This window comes from Aotus nancymaae, unplaced genomic scaffold (assembly GCF_030222135.1).
Source record: "Aotus nancymaae isolate 86718 unplaced genomic scaffold, 86718_ANA_hifiasm-v0.15.2.pri h1tg000008l, whole genome shotgun sequence".
NCBI lineage: Eukaryota > Metazoa > Chordata > Mammalia > Primates > Aotidae > Aotus > Aotus nancymaae.
The window spans coordinates 44,064,346-44,085,555 of record NW_026988419.1 but is presented as its reverse complement, the minus strand read 5'-3'; the positions used below and the strand labels follow the sequence as shown (position 1 = coordinate 44,085,555).

Below are 21,210 nucleotides of genomic sequence, written 5' to 3'. Positions count from 1 at the left end.
TGGATTTTGAGTGGCACAATGCTTCTACCCCTAAAAAGAACACTGAAAATGTTTTTTTAATATCTTTCAGAAACACGTGTACATATGAGAAGCTTTTCTATAAGCCATGTTTGAAGTAATTACCTGATGCAATCATGATTCTTTCTAGGGCTTGCCTGGAACAGGTGGTCCTCCAGGAGAAAACGGAAAACCTGGGGAACCAGTGAGTAACATTTCATTTTTCAAAACTCAGAAACTGAAGGAATACATAATAATTGTTTGTCAACTATTAACTTTTTACATTTCTTATGCCGTGATATCTGAGATTTAACATTTAATTTTGAAATATTATCAAAACAAAGACAAATTATTTAAAATATAACTATTATATAGAGTTTGAATTTTTCCATAGAGTTCATAGTTTCAAGATTTGAAAAATTCTATAATATGCCAACATAACAAATGCATATTTTGCTTATACTTACATAAAATGCATTCTGATGTGGGTCTTACCATATAATGCCAACCTCCTAGGGTCCAAAGGGTGATGCCGGTGCACCTGGAGCTCCAGGAGGCAAGGTAGTATTTCAATTTATTCTCTAACTTCTTCAGTATGTTATAGAGCAATTGATTAGTGGTATATTTTTAGTATATCAAGCCAAAATACTCTTTCTTTAAAAGAGCATTGTTGCAAATGTTTGATAAGTATGCTTAGAGAAACTCAAGACATTTGCAATACATTAAATTTGCTTTAATCTGGAAAGTCCAATTCTCTGACATTCATCATCACTACAGAATCAAATACAGACTTAAAATTTCAAATGGAAAATACTGCCAATATGTTGATTCTATGTAGGAAAACTATTCTTATAAAAGAACTTTAAAATGTTGCCCTTGTGACTAAGATAGTATGTGTTTCAACGACAGCTCACACTTAAGCAGACTAAGTATCCAGGTTCTCTTTTATACACTCTTTTAAGTGTCCAGTTCCCACTCAGCTGATCAACTATTTATAAGTTACAAATTTCCAAATTGTTCACAATTTAAGGTGCAATTTAAGGTGTTTCGGTTTTGGCTTTGGGTTTTCTAATATGGTTATATACATATTTTTATCACAGGGTGATGCTGGTGCCCCTGGTGAACGTGGACCTCCTGGACTGGCAGGGGCCCCAGGACTTAGAGGTGGAGCTGGTCCTCCTGGTCCCGAAGGAGGAAAGGTACCTTCACATAATTCCATTCACCTGGGTTTTAAAAATGCATTTGGTTTCCTTCTGATCATTTATTATTTCTCACTTATTTTCAGGGACCTGCTGGTCCTCCTGGGCCACCTGGTACAGCTGGTAGTCCTGGTCTGCAAGGAATGCCTGGAGAAAGAGGAGGTCCTGGAAGTCCTGGTCCAAAAGGTGACAAGGTATTGACATGTTTTCTCTTAATTATTCAATAAATCAGACATTGTAGGTTTTTAAAAAAGCAACACTCCTGGAAAGTAATTAACTCTATTTTCAAAATTAATGTTATCATTTTATAGTAAGTGCAATTAAGAGGGATTCCTAGAGCAACAATGAATTAGAACACCCAATGTATATATCAACGAATGCTAAGGGTTACTCCTTCTTGGCCAGTTTTCTCTGAATATACTTTGAATCTGATGACATTGGATGTTATTTGACAGGGTGAACCAGGCGGTGCAGGTGCTGATGGTGTCCCAGGGAAAGATGGTCCGAGGGTAAGTATTTGCAGTGAGGAGAAGCAGGCCTTATGTATATGTTATATGGGACAGTCTTGCACTTCAACATTTATTTTTTCCAAAAACTACTCCAGATAAATTAGATAGTTTACCACATTTTGAGCATGAAAAAACTCAAATGACTTGATTTATAATTAAATTCTTGGTTTATATCTATGGCTACCTGATAGGTCTACAGTGATCAAAGAATGAAAAAAAACTTTAAAAGTATGAACGGTCACAAACTAGCATTTGTAAGTCACTAAAATCTGAAATAATCACCAAATTTAAGATGATCAATGCTGCTCATTAAGAAACTAAAAGTCATCAAAATTCAGTATAATAAATACTCCTCATTAATAGACTTTATATTAAAAGTTATAATAGTATGATGATTCTCACTATGGAACAGTATTTAGCAACAAAAAGGGATGAACAGTTGATGTACACACAGCAAATTGTACAAACCTCAAGGACAACACACTCAGTGAAAAACGTTCAGTCTCCATGGGATACATACTGCCTAATTCCATTCCTGTAATATTTACAAAATAACATCCCTTTAGAGCTGTAGAACAGATTAGTGGTTGTCAATAGTTAGCAATGAGAAAGAGAGAGATGAATGTGGCTATGGAGATGTGACATAAGGGAGTCGTATGGTGACTGAACATTTGAGTATCTTGATTGTGTGGTAATCATGCAAGTCTACCCATGGAATAAAATTCTATATAGCTGCATACACATACACACATGAATGAGTGTGTGTATCACTGGTGAAATCTGAGCAAGCTCTATGGATGGTATCAATGTCAATTTCCTAGTTTTAATATTATACTATAGTTGTGTAAGATGTTAACATTAGGGGAGGCTAGGAGAAGGATGCACAGAAAGTCCCTGTATGTTTCTTTGCAACCTCCTGTGAATCTATAATTCAAACAAAAAGTCAAAACCAAAACAAAAAACATATTCTAAATATGATTATAATTAAGTCAGTTAATACATTTATATAAGTTACCTTAAAGAAATTCATAACTACTTCACTTTTGACAGACTAAATAGATAAGCCGTCATTCAAGAAAAAAATAAAAAAGGCTCAATACTTATGTAATATAAGTAAAACTACTATTTGGAAATTTCAAGTTGAAAGATTTAATATGTACAATAATACTTTGAGAAAACATTTAAATTATCAATCAATTGAATAAAGAAATGCACTTTAAAAAGACATTACTGGAAGATCTTACATGACATCCTATTTATCTTCTACAATAGAGATAAAGATAAATGAATCAATAAACCACTGCTGAATCCTATTTTCTTCTGGAGTCATCCCCAAAGAGTCTTGTATTTACTGAGCTCTGCAGTATTTACACATTGAGTGAAAAGCATTGCATTCAAGCCATAAAAAATTTAAAAATTACGTTATCTAGTTTGCTGGATATCTATGTCTATACACTCACTAATTATTACCAAAAAAAGTTGTATCTTCAAAATCAAAACGTATTTTTATTTTCTCTAGGGTCCTACTGGTCCTATTGGTCCTCCTGGTCCAGCTGGCCAGCCTGGAGATAAGGTAACACTTAGTACTCTCTGGAAATAAAAAGAAACTATCTGTGTCTTTTGGATGCAAGACAGTGTGACATTGTTTCTCTTTTTCCAGGGTGAAGGTGGTGCCCCCGGGCTTCCAGGTATAGCTGGACCTCGTGGTGGCCCTGTAAGTGTTAAAGACATTCTCAACATATTTTTAACCCCATACAGACAGTAGCTTCTTACACTTCCCTTTTTAGCAATTCTGCCCTGGGTTCCTTGAGCCTCAATTTGGAGATAACTATCTTCAGGAACCATATAGCATGCAAGGGAATGTTAAATTTTTAAAATCTAAAATTCACAAGAGACCATTTTAAATCAGGATTTCTTTCCTAAATAACCGGAAAAATATAGAAATTGTACAAGTAGTATATGTTTGTAATTAGGAATGTCTTAATGTATAGAATCTCTGCCTGAGACTTCTTTTCGATTTAAAATTGTTGACCTTCAGGATTTAACACTCTGGAAAGATATTTAGTAAATGTTTTTTAAAAATAAATCAGTTAATTTTTCAATTGAGCCTCTACCATATATTGAAATACATAAATATCTATATATATAATTAAATCTGTTAAATACTTTAAAATTCTCAAACTATTTTTCTTGCAAATACTATCACAGTAGGAGGCAGAAGGAATCTGTGGTTCTAATAATGGCCAATCACAATTTTGTTGTGAAATGGAAAAGTCTTCAGAAGTTTATTCATTACTCTGCACATTTCCTGCTTAAAGGAAAGAAAAGATAAGATGATAATAGACATTTCCTGCTTAAAAGAGATGATGCACACTCCCCTCGGGATGTCTTCACTGTGACTAAGAAGGATATTTTTCTCTTCAGGGTGAGAGAGGTGAACCTGGCCCTCCAGGACCTGCTGGCTTCCCTGGTGCTCCTGTAAGTGTGAACATTTACACGTACATGACTCATAGCCCAGAACCTCTATCTTGCTGAAAAATCACAAAAGTACAGTCAAGTTTGGGTTCTAGTCCCATTTTAGCCAGTCATTCCTTATAAGATTATTGTACCCCTATTTTTATTTGACTTTACTCCTATTGTCACTCTTTAAAAGATGAAAATAAAAACACCTGTCCTGCCTTTATGACTGGGTAATGAACTAAAGCAGCACCGTAGATTTAAATGCACTCTGAATTTTTGTGAGTTCGTCCATTATAAAGTGGTACTAATTAAAATTTGCTCTTAAATCCAGTCTTTCTCAAATAAATTTACCGGTGCTAATTTTCAAATGCTTAATCCTTAGAGAGACTTCCTCACTATTGGCAAATAACGTACAGTTTATGCTTTCTTAGTCGTGTTCTTTGATCATGAAAATATTTTGATTGCCTTTGTTTTGTCATGTCTTCAGAGAGCCTTATTTTGAAATTTTATTTCAACTCCTTCCATCTGAAGACTTCTCTATTCTGAAGAAAAATAATAATAAGCCAAGTGAATCATAAAGAATGTCAGCTGAGAGATTGTTGCTGTTGTTGCATGTAGGGACAAAATGGTGAACCTGGTGGTAAAGGAGAAAGAGGGGCTCCAGGCGAGAAAGGTGAAGGAGGCCCTCCTGGAGTTGCAGGACCCCCTGGAGGTTCCGGACCTGCTGTAAGTTCTCGCCTGTCTATCTATTTATCTATCATCTGTATATCCCTCTCTCTCTCCCTCTCCTCCATCTCTAAGTGCTAAGTGTTCTAATGGAAAAACACAGAAGTTTATCAGTAATTTAATACTTTATACTGAGATAGCATGTCATAGTGGCAAGAGTAAAACCTTTATATGAACATAGCCGAAGTTTGAATCTCGGCACTAGCAGCCTAAATGTTATTTTAACCTCTTCACAGTTACTGGTTTTCAAAGGCTTAATCCTTTCCCCAAATTTTGATGTTGGTGCTATAATTATCTATCTTCCTTCCATTTCATATAGGGTCCTCCTGGTCCCCAAGGTGTCAAAGGTGAACGTGGCAGTCCTGGTGGACCCGTAAGTATTGATTCTCTTCACTATTATTCTCTAAACTATTACTGAAATGCATTCATTGATATTAACATATATAAAAGCTGCATTTGAGACACTAGATCCATAAAGAGGAAGCAAAAATTGTAATCGCTCATTCATACATGAGTTATATGTAAATTCCAAGGGGAAAAAGCAAACCATGAGTGAATTTCAGGTACAATGCAGATCATACCACATGTTGTATTTTTTATTTGTTGTATAGCTATTTGTTCTACTTTTGAAATTCAAAACTATATTACCATTTCACAGGGTGCTGCTGGCTTCCCTGGTGCTCGTGGTCTTCCTGGTCCTCCTGGTAGTAACGTAAGTATGTTTTAAAGTCTTTTCTCATCATATACTTCGGAAAGAGCATTCATATATGTATAGGATGAGAAACTTACACATTGCTACTTATTTCTCTATTAAGTCTCAAATAAAATTATTTGAAGTAAAAAAGGAATGAAAAAAGTGCATTTTTATTATGAATATTCAAATTTCAAACAATTCTTTGTAGGGTAACCCAGGACCCCCAGGTCCCGGTGGTTCTCCAGGCAAGGATGGGCCCCCAGGTCCTGCGGGTAACACTGGTGCTCCTGGCAGCCCCGGAGTGTCTGGACCAAAAGGTGATGCTGGCCAACCAGGAGAGAAGGGATCACCTGGTGCCCAGGGCCCCCCAGTAAGTAACTTCATTTTTTTTATTGATTGACAGTACTATTTTGGTTTTTATCACAAACTGATTAGAGAAAAGCATTGTCACATAAAGATGAGCTAAGTCTTCATTATCTGTATTAGGGAGCTCCAGGCCCACTTGGAATTGCTGGAATTACAGGAGCACGGGGTCTTGCAGGACCACCAGGCATGCCAGGTCCTAGGGGAAGCCCTGGCCCTCAGGGCGTCAAGGTGAGTATAGTCGTTTTTCACTACACTCTTGCTTTCTTTGGTAGCCTTCGGAGATCACTTAACCATATCCAGGATGAAAGGTTCTCCTGTCATTGGGGTACCAAGTAGCCAAAAAATTATTTTTTAAATATTTTTAGATTTTTCAAAGCATATATTTTATTAAATGGTTCCAGAACACAAAAACAGGACACATCACAGACCAACCTTGAATATAGACACAAATAAATTATTATAACAGAAAAATCTTGCCATCTCAAACACCTCTTTTAGGAAACTTATGAATATTCTTCAATTTATTGACTGTCAGTTTTAAAGGGGGAAATGGTGTTAGCTTATAGATCTAGGAAACTCTTTCATTGATGCCTGTTATCCATCTATTCAAGTCGTCTTGCATTCCTGGCTCTTATTCACTAGTGTTATATTCTTATAATATTCTAGTGCTTAGCATCTAAAACATTCATTTGGTAAATAGAGTAATAAAATTGCATTTTTATTAGGGCTCATAGTATGACACTTTAAGCACTTATTTCAACAAAATGTTATATAATATTGTCATAAAATTAATATTTAACATTTAAGTGTATTCAGTTGATATGATATTTCTAGTAAGTATATATTCTTAAGATAGAGACAAATAACCTAATTTTAATGGTCTCCATAAATCTAGTTTCATAATGGCTCATTATTATTTTTTTCTTGTAATACTCATGTCTATGTATATATCTCATATTAGAATGTACAGTATTCTGAATTAGATAATCAATGTAACTTTTCAGCCCTTTGGCATCCAGAGTCACTGGGCAAGTTAGGAAATGCAAGAGGCTTACTCCCCCAAACTTTTTCCTCATAGCTGGTATAGTTTTAATTTTACAGTTCAATAAAAATTGAATAAAATAAGATTTTTTTCCTGAAAATAAAGATATCTGGTAACACCATATTAATTGATTTCTTAAGTTAAAACGAAATATCTTTCATTTCTTTGTATACAGGGTGAAAGTGGGAAACCAGGTGCTAACGGTCTCAGTGGAGAACGTGGTCCCCCTGGACCCCAGGGTCTTCCTGGTCTGGCTGGTACAGCTGGTGAACCTGGAAGAGATGTGAGTAGCCATGTTCAACCAGCTGTGTTCTGGAACCAGTAGGAAATGTTCAACCAGCCAGGTAGAATTTGATAATTTATTTAAGCAAAGGTGAAATTGAGCCTTAATGTTTGTGAGTGTAAATATGGCCTAATAACAGAAATTCTTTCATTACAGCTTAGAATAGGCTTAAAGGCCCCTGTTCATTAATATTTACCCAGTGAATAATCATTAGTGGAGAAAATATTATCTCTAACTAAATTAGGAAAAAAGTTAATAGAGAGAACCACAATTTACATGTTTTCTGAGTGAAAATGTTCTGCAGTATCTGTGATCAGTCTTTTATTAATTTTAAATAATTTTAAATTAATATTATTTATAATTGACAAATCATAATTGTATACATTTATGAGGGACAATGTGATGCTTTAATATATGTATACAAGGTAGAATGATTAAAGCAAACTAATTTTTAAACTATAGATTTCCATTAACAGTTTAGATCACTATTTCTAAACTTTTACTTATTAGAGGTCTGTTAAGACTCTTTTTGGATATTATTTTTGTAATCACCTCTCCTCCTCTCGCCCTGTGAAATTTTGGTACCACAAACATACTAAATATCTGTTTGGATATTGTGACCCTTTGAAAGACCACACTTCATTGTAATATCTAAGAAATTTTACCCCTGAGAACCAATTTTCACCCCCTTGAAAACTATATTGCCCTGTTGACAATGCATGGCTTAAATGGCATTTTGGAAGGTTTCAAGAAACTTTATTTCCTTTCTCATTTTTTAATCAGGGAAACCCTGGATCAGATGGTCTTCCAGGCAGAGATGGATCTCCTGGTGGCAAGGTATAATAAACACATATGCAGTAGTTTTGTGTAATTAAAAAAAGTGATCATCATGTTTATTTTGGACCTGTGAAATTGTTCACAGGGTGATCGTGGTGAAAACGGCTCTCCTGGTGCCCCTGGCACTCCTGGTCATCCAGGCCCACCCGGTCCTGTCGGTCCATCTGGAAAGAGTGGTGACAGAGGAGAAACTGTGAGTTCCTAGGAGCAGCATCTCTTGTTTGTCTATTTCCTTCAATAAAGACATTTGTAGGTAGAAGATAGAATGTCAGATCTGCTAACCAAAATATCATTTATTTTACAGTTTTAATGCCAATTGTTCCTTGGAAAAATGTGTTAATAAGGAAATACCAGAAGTACCTGGCAGTAGTCAATGAAGAATTCATTACTAAAACCCAAAATCATATTAATCAGACCAACTATCTATTTGCTGGGTGAATGTAGGGCCAAATTAACAGGGCTCTTGTGTAGCTTTTCTGTTTAGATTCCTATAAAGCTGTAAACAGGGCTTCAGGACTTTGAAGGAAAAACAATATTAACTTCCAATAATTGCATGCATACTATAATTCTATCCTAATGAAATTATTTACTTTTGAAAACAAAGTTGTGTCAGCACATAAAAATAATTCCGTGTATGTTAGCTCATTTGAATGTTTTCATCTTAGGGTCCTGCTGGCCCTGCTGGTGCTCCTGGTCCTGCTGGAGCCCGAGGTGCTCCTGTAAGTTTTGTCACATGTTATTTTGTTGTTTTTTTGTGGTTTGTTTTATTTTGTTTTTAAACTCATTCTACAGGCAGGAAAAATTTTATTTTCTGGCATGTTCATGAACAAAGGATGAGAAAAAGAAAAAAAAATCTATATATACATATAGATATATATATGTATTTATGGAACAACTGTAAACTCTCCTTTGATGATGATAATATGGAAAACAGTTCAGGATCTAAACGTTCTTTGGAGCCAAGGATAGAAATATCAGTTGTTAGGGTTCCATGCAATTATCAGTCCAAAATTAAAACAACCACAAAAACAATCTCATTTCATATATCAAGTGTCTGTTGATGGGGGACTTTTTAGCTGATAGAAAGCCATAAAATATAATTATTATAAATTCTATTTTATTTTTCCAATATGTATGTGTGTATATGACTTCAATTCAAAATGTGTTTCTAAAGGGTCCTCAAGGCCCACGTGGTGACAAAGGTGAAACAGGTGAACGTGGCGCTAGTGGCATCAAAGGACATCGAGGATTCCCTGGTAATCCAGGTGCCCCAGGTTCTCCAGTAAGTGCATTCATTTTGTTGGAAAATCCCTTCAATGTATAACTGACAAATTTTAGAGATTAAGAGAAGAAAGCTTTCCATCTCTAAAAGAATGTGCTAGAAGAGATGAGAAATTGACTTGAGGGCTAATTCGAAACAACGATCAACATGAAACAATGGGGAGATTAAAGAAAGAAAAAAAATTCATCATAATCCCCACGTTTCTTAATCTGATCTTGAATGCAGAGTTTCCCAAAGTTTTTTAAGGCCTTCACTCATATGCACACTTCCTTTCCTTCCAGGGTCCTGCTGGTCACCAGGGTGCAGTCGGTAGTCCAGGACCTGCAGGCCCCAGAGTAAGTAGCACAGAAAGATGTTAGAGGTCCACGTGTTTAAAATGTCTGCACTTCAGAAAGATATTCTAGCATTGTGGTATCATGATACTTTTTTAGGGACCTGTTGGACCCAGTGGGCCTCCTGGCAAAGATGGAACCAGTGGACATCCAGGTCCCATTGGACCACCAGGGCCTCGAGGTAACAGAGGTGAAAGAGGATCTGAGGTAAGACATCACTTATACGCATGTGTATTTAATTTGCTGTAAGCTTCCAATTTTCAGAAACACTGTGCATTATCTTTAAACTGAAATAGACACAAGGCAATCACTCAATTTAAAAACTGAACAATGACTTTAAGACATTCTCCATCACATTAAAAATTTTTCTACCACACTATAACAGGAGAAAAATATCTTTTTTATAATTTGATGAAGTAACCATGGTATCAGAATAATGACATCTGCCCAAGTTACCAAATGAACCCATGCCACACTGCTATCACACTAGAGATCTCGGAATTACAACATTCATAATTATTTGCATTTATGTAGTGCCTTTCACTTCTCAAACAGCTTCTCTGGTTACTATTTTGTTAATGATACCATCACTCATAATACTGTCTATCCCATGCCTTTGGGGTAAATGACATAAAAACTATTATCCCAACAAATTACATGCCCTTTTGTCATGTCAATATTAGAGTCATAGCTCATGGGTATTTACTTACGTCATTCATCCAGAAGGAAGAATGATAGAGAAAACTTGTGCTCTGACACTACTGATTCTTACATAGTGGAATAACACCTTTCTTGGTAATGAATTGTAGTTATTATAAATCAGTGATCACGTTACCCTAGAAGCACCCAAATAAACCTTTAGTAAAATAATTATGATGACACAATGAGTGAATGATTTGAATTATTTTTAAGTCATTTTCTTGGACTGGCATTGTATTCTTAGATTGGTGACCAAACAAGCATACCTCAATGATTCATGTTTTACTCATTCTAGGGCTCCCCAGGCCACCCAGGGCAACCAGGCCCCCCTGGACCTCCTGGTGCCCCTGGTCCTTGCTGTGGTGGTGGAGCCGCTGCCATTGCTGGGATTGGAGGTGAAAAAGCTGGCGGTTTTGCCCCATATTATGGAGATGAACCAATGGATTTCAAAATCAACACCGATGAGATTATGAATTCACTCAAGTCTGTTAATGGACAAATAGAAAGCCTCATTAGTCCTGATGGTTCTCGTAAAAACCCTGCTAGAAACTGCAGAGACCTGAATTTCTGCCATCCTGAACTCAAGAGTGGTATGTTTGGGAGTCTTTCATCTTAATGGCAACAGGATTACAGAGAAAGCTGCTTAGATTAGAATGAGAAAGAAAAAACATTCACTTTCAATGGAAAGCTGAAATAGTACTTTAAGAAAGTTTACTTAAAGAAAGTAAACTTTGCAGATATAAAATATAATATAAATAACTTCAGAATATGCCAAATATAGAAAGATATAAAAATAATTTTGTAGAAGTTGTAATATAAATCATAAGTTATTTGAGTATAAAGTAACATATCATTTTTTTCTCAGGATTAAAGATACATAAATTGATAGAGACAATTGTGATCTGATTATTGCAATATTTACTACTAATAATTATCTAATTACTATATTTTTTAATTAAACACATGAAAAATTTCAGAATACTGTACAAAATTAAATAGAATATTATAACATTTTAAGGTTTTACATATATTGGGTTAAATATTTCTGTAAAGCAAAATTATTTCAGGTTTTCAATTATCTTGTATGGAACATTGCCTTTAATAGGAGTCATTTCTATAAATTAATTAAAATAGGAGACAAGCATCAATCATAGGGACTTCAGCTTTAGAGCTATTGGAATAAATCTAGGTTAGACAACCAGCTTATATTGTTAAGGAAGATTACATATAATAATTATTTTTTTAATAAAAAAGGAGAGACTTTTGCAAATATTATACAACGAGAAGGTCTTAGCTTAGTGTATCATCCTTATTAGAAACCATGATGCTACATTTTATTTCAGTGCTTTCTATAGACATAGCTAACTCTTTTACCTCACCAATTTTAATCAAAAAGTCTGTCTATCATTCTATACATAAAATGCAGACACATTAGCAGTCAACATTAGAAATGCTTTTACAGGTAAACGAACAAAATCATTTTATTAATGGATTTTATAACCAAATCCCATTCTTCTTTTTGTGACTATTCAGGAGAATATTGGATTGACCCTAACCAAGGATGCAAATTGGATGCTATCAAGGTATTCTGTAATATGGAAACTGGGGAAACATGTATAAGTGCCAGTCCTTCGAATGTTCCACGGAAACACTGGTGGACAGATTCTGGTGCTGAGAAGAAACACGTTTGGTTTGGAGAGTCCATGGATGGTGGTTTTCAGGTAAGAAAGGATATACCTTTTTTTAAATAAGTCATCACTATTTTCTTTTTGTTCTTCCTATATGTTTGTCACAAAGCAAAGTTATTAAGTTGGTGCAAATGTAACTGTGGTTTTTGCCTTTGAAAGTGACAGCAAAAACCACAATTATATTTGCTCCAACCTAATAACTAATAACTAGAAGAGCTCAAATGATTTTATATAGCCAGGCAACTATACTTTTATAATCTTATTGTCAATAAAATCTAAGCTATATTAAATTATTTTTGTATGCAGATACCTTTCTTTCACATCTTAAGACCTTTTTTACTCTGGCATGCAATAAAAAATATGTTCACACATAAAATATCACACATAAAATATATAAAAAGCCCATACTACAATATGCATGCACATACTACTTGAATCCCTCGCATGCAGTTGCAGCTAAAATGGTTGACCTGGTTTATTTGTTTCCTATTCCAGTTTAGCTATGGCAATCCTGAACTTCCTGAAGATATCCTTGATGTGCAGCTGGCATTCCTTCGACTTCTCTCTAGCCGAGCCTCCCAGAACATCACATATCACTGCAAAAATAGCATTGCATACATGGATCAGGCCAGTGGAAACGTAAAGAAGGCTCTGAAGCTGATGGGGTCAAATGAAGGTGAATTCAAGGCTGAAGGAAATAGCAAATTCACCTATACAGTTCTGGAGGATGGTTGCAAGGTAAGAAAGAACATTTTGCTATATATAGGTCATAATGCAGTCAGCATTTCTAGTTTAATCATGAAAGTTATTTTGAATAGATGAAATAAAATTAATAGGATGAAATAAAGATAGCATTTGGTATGATACATTGCATCTCCTGATTCATTGCAAGGAGTGTTAAATGCAACAAAAAGTGAGTGGATTTTAGACTCCAGATGAAAACCAGTTGACGTAAAAGCATTTGAAATTTAAATCTATATTGCAAACGTTGTCAGATGATTGAGACAGTTGCTACGTGTTTTGAATAATATCTGTCACATTAACTCAATCTGAAATGTCTGCTTTTTTAAATTTTAAAGGTTAACTTCAAATCTCTCCTTTGTTATTGTTATTTGTGAACAAAAGGAACACTCACTTCTAATATTAGCAAATTTCATCCAGAGTGACCTATTATAAAACTATTAGCAATGACCAGAACCAGGTCTCCTGAGGATGCACTGGTCTATAGCAATCTCCCTGCTGCATTTACTAAGAATCCCTACAAGGCATTTGTTTAAGAATAGTGTTTATCAACTAAGAAGATTACAGTTTTGAAGTGGAGCAGATCTCATATACATGAATAATAACATGGCACACTGAATGGTCCTTTAGAGCAAAAAGGTTTTTTTAACTTGATCAGTCAGAGTTGTCTTAATAATTTTAATGTCATGGTCACTTATATTTTGTCCTTTTTAACAGAAACACACTGGGGAATGGAGCAAAACAGTCTTTGAGTATCGAACGCGCAAGGCCGTGAGACTACCTATTGTAGATATTGCACCCTACGACATTGGTGGTCCTAATCAAGAATTTGGTGTGGACGTTGGACCTGTTTGCTTTTTATAAACCAAACTCTATCTGAAACCCCAACAACAACAAAATTCACTCCATATGTGTTCCTTTTGTTCTAATCTTGTCAACCAGTACAAGTGACCAACAAAATTCCAGTTATTTATTTCCAAAATGTTTGGAAAGAGTATAATTTGACAAAGAAAAATGATAGGTTTTTTTTTTTTTTTTTTTTGCTGTTCCTCCACATACAAGTCAAATGCTTTTTGTTTTATTTTTTTACCAATTCCAATTTCAAAATGTCTCAATGGTGCTATAATAAATAAACTTCAACACTCTTAACGATAACAACACTGTGTTATATTCTTTGAATCCTAGCCCATCTGCAGAGCAATGACTATGCTCACCAGTAAAAGATAACATTTCTTTCTGAAATAGTCAGACATGAAATTAGAAAAGCCCTTCCTATTTTAACTACCTCAACTGGTCAGAAACACAGATTGTATTCTATGAGTCCCAGAAGACAAAAAAAAATTTATAAGTTGATAAAACTTATAAATGTCATTGATTAATCTCCTGGAAGATTGGTTTATAAAGAAGAGTATAGTGCAAGAATTTAAAGAAATATTTTTAAAGCCACAATTATTTTAATCTTGGATATCAACTGCTTTTAAAGGTGCTTCTCTTTTTTCTTGTCATTGCTGGTCAAGATTACTAATATTTGGGAAGGCTTTAAAGACACATGGTGCTAATGTACTTTCACTTCTAAACTCTAGATCAAAATTGTTGACTTGCATTCAGAACATAAATGCACAAAATCTGTACATGTCTCCTGTCAGAAAGATTAGTTGGCATGCCTCAGGGGATTCTCCCCCTTCATCCTGTAAAAGTCAACAATAAAAACCAAATTATGGGGCTGCTTTTGTCACAATAGCATAGAGAATGTGTTGAAATTTAACTTTGTAAGCTTGTATGTGGTTGTTGATCTTTTTTTTTCTTACAGACACCCATAATAAAATATCATATTAAAAGTCTCCTGGTTTTTGTCACTTTTCAGACATTTTAAAATTCATATCTACACTAATGAACTCCAGTAATCTTTAAAAAGTATATTGAATTCTAATTCTATAGATTAATAATGCAATAACTTTTAAGAATATGAAATAATGTAGCATATGTTCAGACTAGAGATAATGCTCAGCGAGGAATCCTGTAGATTTTTAGAGCGTATTTGGAGACCCCCTGTGTGTCATATTGAACACTGAGAGCATTCTGTTTGAGAGGATCAATCCCTGGAAATGGTAACAGTAAATCAAGGTGTCCCCAAAGTGGGAAGTTGATAGTTTGTCAGAAAGTCATTGTAATATGGATATCTGGAGAAACACATTAATATGAAGAAAAATTGACAAGTACCACATGATCTCATTTCTATGTGGAATATAAAAGAGTTGAATTCGTTAATGTAGAATAGAATGGATGAGGGTGGGGTGAGGTTGGGAGATGTTAGTCTATGGATACAAAATTTCAGTGAGATAGGAGTAATAAGTTCAAGAGATCTATTGTCCAACATGGTGACCACAGTCAATAATGATGTATTATGTTTTTAAGAATTACTAAGAGTGTAAGTGTTCTCACCACAAGAAATGATGAGAATGTGAGCTACTGCATATGTATGTATATATGTATTTGTATCTCTGTCTACATATATATACACATACACATATGTATACTATATATATATATATATACAGAGAGAGAGAGAGAGAGAGAGAGACAGAGAGAGAGAGAGAACTCAAACCAATAGTGTGAATTAATAAACTAGATGCTTGGAGTTTTATTTTAGACCAAGAAAGATAACTAGATCACAATGTTCTGTCTCCTGTATTTGTAACATAACATATCATGGAAAGTAGTTCATTTCACTATGTATAGCTCTAATTTATTGTGTGTCATTGATCCCAATACTCAGTTTAGTGAACACACTAGAGTTAAAATTACTTGTTTGCCTATTTGTTTATTTATTTGCTACCAAACATCTAAAGTCCTATCTCACTGCAGGGAAGTTACAATCAAATGAGTCTTGGTTGAGGTTGGAGGCCATAGACCCTTGCTTTCCTAACCTCTCTTGAGTTAGGCTTTAGGCAAGTGACCATGTGACCTGAGCTTGACAAGTTAGAGACACACACCTGAAGGTTTCAATCTGTAGACAGTTGCATTCATTTCATCTTACTGTGATAGCAAGTTACCATAAATTTAGGGACTTAAAAACCACACAGATTTGTTGTCTTACATTTCTGAACATCAAAAGTCTAAACTGAGTCTTGCTGGGCTAAAATCCAAGTGTCAAGCAAAGTTGTCTTCCTTCCTAGGGACACTAGGGAGAAACTGTGGGTTCCCATTTTCAGCTTCTAGAGGCTACCCGGCTTCCTTGGTTCATGAGCCATTTCCAGCATCAAAGCCAGAAATATCTGGTCAAGTCTTTCTCACATTGTGTCATTCTGACATTGGCTCTTCTGCCTTCCTATTTCACTTATAAGAAGCAGAATTTTTGCATTGGTCCCAACTGGATAATCCAAGATACTCTCCCTATTTCAAGGTCAGTTGGTAAGCAACCTTAATGCCTGCTGCAACCTTAATTTATCCTTACCTTGCCAAATAAGGTAATATATTTACTGGTTCTGGGGATTAGGATATGAACGTATTTGAGGGAGTACTATTTCATCTACCAATGATAGTGATGCAAAGACGTCAAAAGAGTTAAAAATCCAGTTTGGAGGTGATCACAGCTAACAGTTGGGGAAACAACTGCCAGATATCACAAGAAGCATGGCCAGTAGTGCCAGAAATGGCATCCAGTGTCTTGTGTTTATGACAGCTTTGCCAGGTTGCTTTTAGGGTATGATTTTGAAGATGGCTCTGAATGTCAGCATTCACTTCATTTTTGTTGATTTTATGAACCTGGATTCTATAGCTTTCACTGAGTCCCTCTGAACTTCAGATAAAAATCTATAAATTACATTTTTACTTCAGTCAGCCAAAGTCAGTTTAGATTGTTTACAACTAAGAAGCCTGACTAGACCAGCAATTGCTAACAGCAGAGCTGGCAGGAAGCAAAAATGCAAGCAAATGGAAAGAGTCTGAGATCAAATGTTTGAACTAGTTAAGGGTGAAAGTAGAAAATCCAGCTTGTATCCAGGAATGAGAATTTGGAAGCCCATGGAAATAGGATTAATCATTTATGATTACATGGAGTGATTTGCACTTTAAAGACAAGGCTTAGGGAGATAAGTGGCCTCTACTACATGACAGTATGTTTGAATTTCATGAGAAATTGCAGGACCGCATGAGAATGTGGCTGCTGTGAATGGTGGTCAACCAAAAGAGAATGACAAGTTCAAGTCCCTAACTTTTTTGGTTTAAGACACAGAAGAAAATCTATGCCCCTTCCCTGACTATGCTAAAATAAAGACATACTATCTTTCTGGGAAAAAAAAATCATATTTTTCCAAAGGTTTGATATACTAAAAACCAAATACAAATCTTAATTCCGCAGATCACTAGACTTCAACATAAATCTAAATTTTATGTTATTTTATATTTTCCAATTCTCTATTTGATTGCTCTATAATTGGGAAATAGCAAGACCCTGGAAATTTAAATGGGGTTTATGGAAGAATTCCCTTCAAACATTCCAGTTTTACATTAAGTTTCTTTAGACATCTGAAATGGGATCTGCATTTCCTTGCCCGGTAATTGCTTTCCCATTCTTAAAATGCAAGACGACAAAAAAAAAGCCGATTTTCTTCAGACCTCATTCTCACCACTGCTTATTGTCTCCAGATTTGTAACTGAAGTCAGATCCCAGAATGCCTCAGGGATAGCAATTTAAAGGTCAATCTCAAGAAGAGGTTTACACATAAAAAGAATGAAAGGATTTAACTAATTTATATTGTTTATAATCTGAGAAATCTGTGTGGGTTTTGAGATACTAGACAAAAAAAGAACTGTGAAATTTGGACAAATGTATCAATATATGAATGTAACAAAGAGTTATAGGAATATTATAATTATTGACATGGTTGAACCGAACTCAGGCCTCAGAGGTTGCCCAAACTGAATGAATTTGAGACATCACAAACTTTCTGAGAGGTGGAGAATGTAATTCAAAAACATAAGAAGATAGAAATATTAGGATGAATTTTTCATACGTGACACAATCATTCACCTTCTGAGTACATTCTCAAGGTGGACCAGTAAGGTTTTGAGAAACACTTGGTGGGCTTCATGCCAGCACCTTTGAAAATCTCCTTGTGTGTGTGCAGTCTGGAGATGGAAGTAGAAAAAAAAAATCTAGCTGAAATAGGCTTCCTGATTCCAACGGAGGTGACAGGATCCAAGCTTGCAGAGGACAAAGGGGGACTCTAGACTACCAGAAACAAAGTGAGGATGATATTGTACAAGATAGCAGGACTGTCATGGTAGAAAAAAAAAAAATAGCATTAACTCAGAAGTAACGTTGTTGGTGGCTGATTAATAATGAGAATGAAGGGCTGCCAGGGACAGTCACACTTAGGTCTTTTATAAACAATAATGATTAACTTATTTAATTCAGGTGCAAGAGATCTCAGATCAGCAACCACACAGGCCTCAAGACTTTGCTCAAGTCCTGGACTATAAGATGGTTAATAAACCCAGTGCCCTTAAAGGAAGCAGAAGTTCACTGCTCTGGAGGAAATCTCCTGCAATAGAATCGTAATTGATAAGCACTTACCATGGGCCAAGCATTGTTCTAGTCACTTTAAGCTGATTAATTTATGTATTACTCACTTTAATTCAATGTGGTACTAGCATTTTCATTTTACGAAAAAAAAAAAAAAAAAAGGAAAGAAAATGAGGTACAAGAGATTAAGTAAATTGTTCCAAGTCCCCTAACTAATAAGAGAGAGGGCTTAGATTTTAACCCAAACATTTTGGCTTTACAGCTAATACTCTAAGCCATGACACTAAACAGTCTAAAATATTTACTATACTCTTTCTCCAAATGAAACCTACGTTAACATTTTTGTGGTACACTGAAAGAAGGTCAGTTGCCTGACTTTGGGGAAACTATGGAAGAGTAATGATAAATTATTATTACCAGTTACTATAGATTCATAATGCCGCTCTAAAACTTGAATTGGAATTTTGATTACTCACTTCCAGGGTTGTCATAGGTAATTCGGGTACCATAATTCAGGTAAGCACGCATTTACCTTATTTAGTAAGTCACATAATCATAAGAGGTTTATCGAGCATGTAATGTGTACCATGTGTGGACATCATATCTTATCCTACGTGAATTTCCTCCCTTTTTTAGGCCACGCCTTCTCTATCTCCATTATCTTCCTCTACCCAGTCCTTAGAGTACCATCAGTCACTCTACTATCTCTCCTTGACAATCTCATCTATTTCCATAACCCTACTCATTAATTAAAGATAATTCACAAATTGACTTCTGGCTTCGTGGAACTAAGGATCCTTATGTTCTATGGATTAATTACAATTGCCATGGAAGTTTTGAAATATCTTTAGTGAAGGAAGTAATATAAAGCTTTTAAAGAAATTATTCCAGGAAGAGAGAAGAGCAATAGCATGAGGAGAGGAATGTTCCAGATGTGTTCAAGGAAAAACAAAGGGAACATGTTGGGGCAAAGTTAGCACCTGGAGGAGGAGTATAAGAGAAGGACATAGAAAACAAGAAGGAGACAAACCATGTGGAATCCTATAAGAGGGGTGACCATAGGTGCAGCTTTGCCTGGAAAGTAACAGTTTATGCCTATGTTCCTAATGTCTAATAAGATTTAGCATTGTAGAACTCAGAAATATCCTAGTCTGATGACATTATATGGTCACCCTAATTTTATTTGACACTGTAAGGATGGCCGTTGCCTTAGTGAGATGAGAAACTACTATGATAATGGATTACTGCTCCATTCTGTGACTGCTCTTTTGAGATGACTGTGTGTTAAGGGCAGAAGCCATGAGAACAGTCAGGAGTCCATGGCAGTATTCTAAGCCAAGAATGATAGTCGTCTCCACCAGGATGGCAATAGTAGAAGTGATTAATAGTCATGTTCTGGATGCATTTTGAATACGGAGCCAACAGGGCTTAAGAGAAAGAGAGATACCTGGTCAGGCGCAGTGGCTCAGGCCTGTAATCCCAGCACTTTGGGAGGCCGAGGCGGGTGGATCACTTAAGGTCAGGAGTTTGAAACCAGCCTGACCAACATGGTGAAACCCTGTCTCTACTAAAAATTACAAAAATTAGCCAGGCATGGTGGCGCATGCCTGTAATCCCAGCTACTCAGGAGGCTGAGACAGGAGAATCACTTGAAACCTGCAGGCAGAGGTTGCAGTGAGCCGAGATTGCACCATGCACTCCACCCTGGGCAAGCCAGACTCTGTCTCAAAAAAAAAAAGAGAGAGAGAGAGAGAAAGAGACATATCAAGCATAATCCAAGACTTTTGGTCCATGTAGCTGCTGGGAGAATAGAGCTGTAACTAAGATGAGGGAGACTAAGATGAAAAATTTTAAGGAACTCAATACTTTGAAGCTGGGCATGTTACATTTTGCATGCCTATCACTCTTCTAAGCAGACTTGCCGGAAATCAGAAGAGAGGTCAAGGCTAGAGAAATAAACTTAAGAGTTTCAGTATATGGCTTTTACATCCTTAGAAGTAGTGAAGATCATCAAATAATGTAGTGTAGAACGACAGAAGAAAATATGAAAGCCTGGGATACTTTAATATTCACAAACTGGAGAAATGAAGAGGAAGCAACAAAAGAGACAGAAAAGGAAAGAAAATCATGAAAGTGTAGTGAGTTAGGTGCCAGGTGAAAAGTTTGCCGTTTAAATTTTAGAATTGTGGCAGAAATGAATTTAGAGTCAATGTAATCCAAGACCACTAATTACAGATTTTTAAAAGTGAGGTCAAGTGAGGTTATATGAGGTTTTCTGCCCGTAAATGGCAGATAGTGATGCAATACAATCCTTTAATTCATAGTTATGTTATCTCCTTATTATCTCTTTCATGATGGAGGATTCAATACAACTTTCTTCACCCTCAAACTGGCATTTTAACAAAAATTATTCTACTTCTTTGGCTGAAATAAAATGTATTTTATAAGGATTGAGGATGAAGTTTATACAACCATTATAACATAGTTAGAAAATGCAGAAAACTAAGAAGAAAAATTGAGAATCCATGTTCTAGATCAGTGTCTATTTCCTTAAAGTCTTCTTTGCATATTCTAACATAACTGGGATAATATCATATATGCAATATTGTATGTTGCTTATTTTACTTAACATAATATTATTTTATTCATAAACATGTATTTTTAAATTTTTGGTCAAATTAGGAGAAATATAGAGGAAACTGTTCTTACAAAGTAACGACTCCAAAGTTAGAAATCACTTCAAAGGAAACTTCCTTTTATCTAGTTTATACTAAAATCCTGTTTATCTAGGTTCTGTCCTAGAGGAATGTGCCTATTTTTAAGAGTGA

The 21,210-nt window shown here is 35.5% G+C and overlaps 1 protein-coding gene across 1 annotated transcript in view; it reads left to right on the top strand.

Annotated features, from left to right (window-relative positions):
• Positions 1-14,696, top strand: part of COL3A1 (collagen type III alpha 1 chain) — a 38,554-nt gene extending 23,858 nt beyond the window's left edge. The window contains exons 28-51 of the mRNA XM_012464103.2: positions 149-202; positions 514-558; positions 1,098-1,196; positions 1,283-1,390; positions 1,652-1,705; positions 3,225-3,278; positions 3,366-3,419; positions 4,130-4,183; positions 4,784-4,891; positions 5,211-5,264; positions 5,550-5,603; positions 5,794-5,955; positions 6,072-6,179; positions 7,169-7,276; positions 8,060-8,113; positions 8,199-8,306; positions 8,779-8,832; positions 9,288-9,395; positions 9,677-9,730; positions 9,827-9,934; positions 10,722-11,016; positions 11,960-12,147; positions 12,610-12,852; positions 13,573-14,696. Of these exons, the coding sequence (XP_012319526.2) occupies positions 149-202; positions 514-558; positions 1,098-1,196; positions 1,283-1,390; positions 1,652-1,705; positions 3,225-3,278; positions 3,366-3,419; positions 4,130-4,183; positions 4,784-4,891; positions 5,211-5,264; positions 5,550-5,603; positions 5,794-5,955; positions 6,072-6,179; positions 7,169-7,276; positions 8,060-8,113; positions 8,199-8,306; positions 8,779-8,832; positions 9,288-9,395; positions 9,677-9,730; positions 9,827-9,934; positions 10,722-11,016; positions 11,960-12,147; positions 12,610-12,852; positions 13,573-13,719 (2,475 nt within the window). The 3' untranslated portion in view covers positions 13,720-14,696. The remainder of the gene's footprint in view (positions 1-148; positions 203-513; positions 559-1,097; positions 1,197-1,282; positions 1,391-1,651; positions 1,706-3,224; positions 3,279-3,365; positions 3,420-4,129; positions 4,184-4,783; positions 4,892-5,210; positions 5,265-5,549; positions 5,604-5,793; positions 5,956-6,071; positions 6,180-7,168; positions 7,277-8,059; positions 8,114-8,198; positions 8,307-8,778; positions 8,833-9,287; positions 9,396-9,676; positions 9,731-9,826; positions 9,935-10,721; positions 11,017-11,959; positions 12,148-12,609; positions 12,853-13,572) is intronic.
• Positions 14,697-21,210: the final 6,514 nt, after the last annotated feature.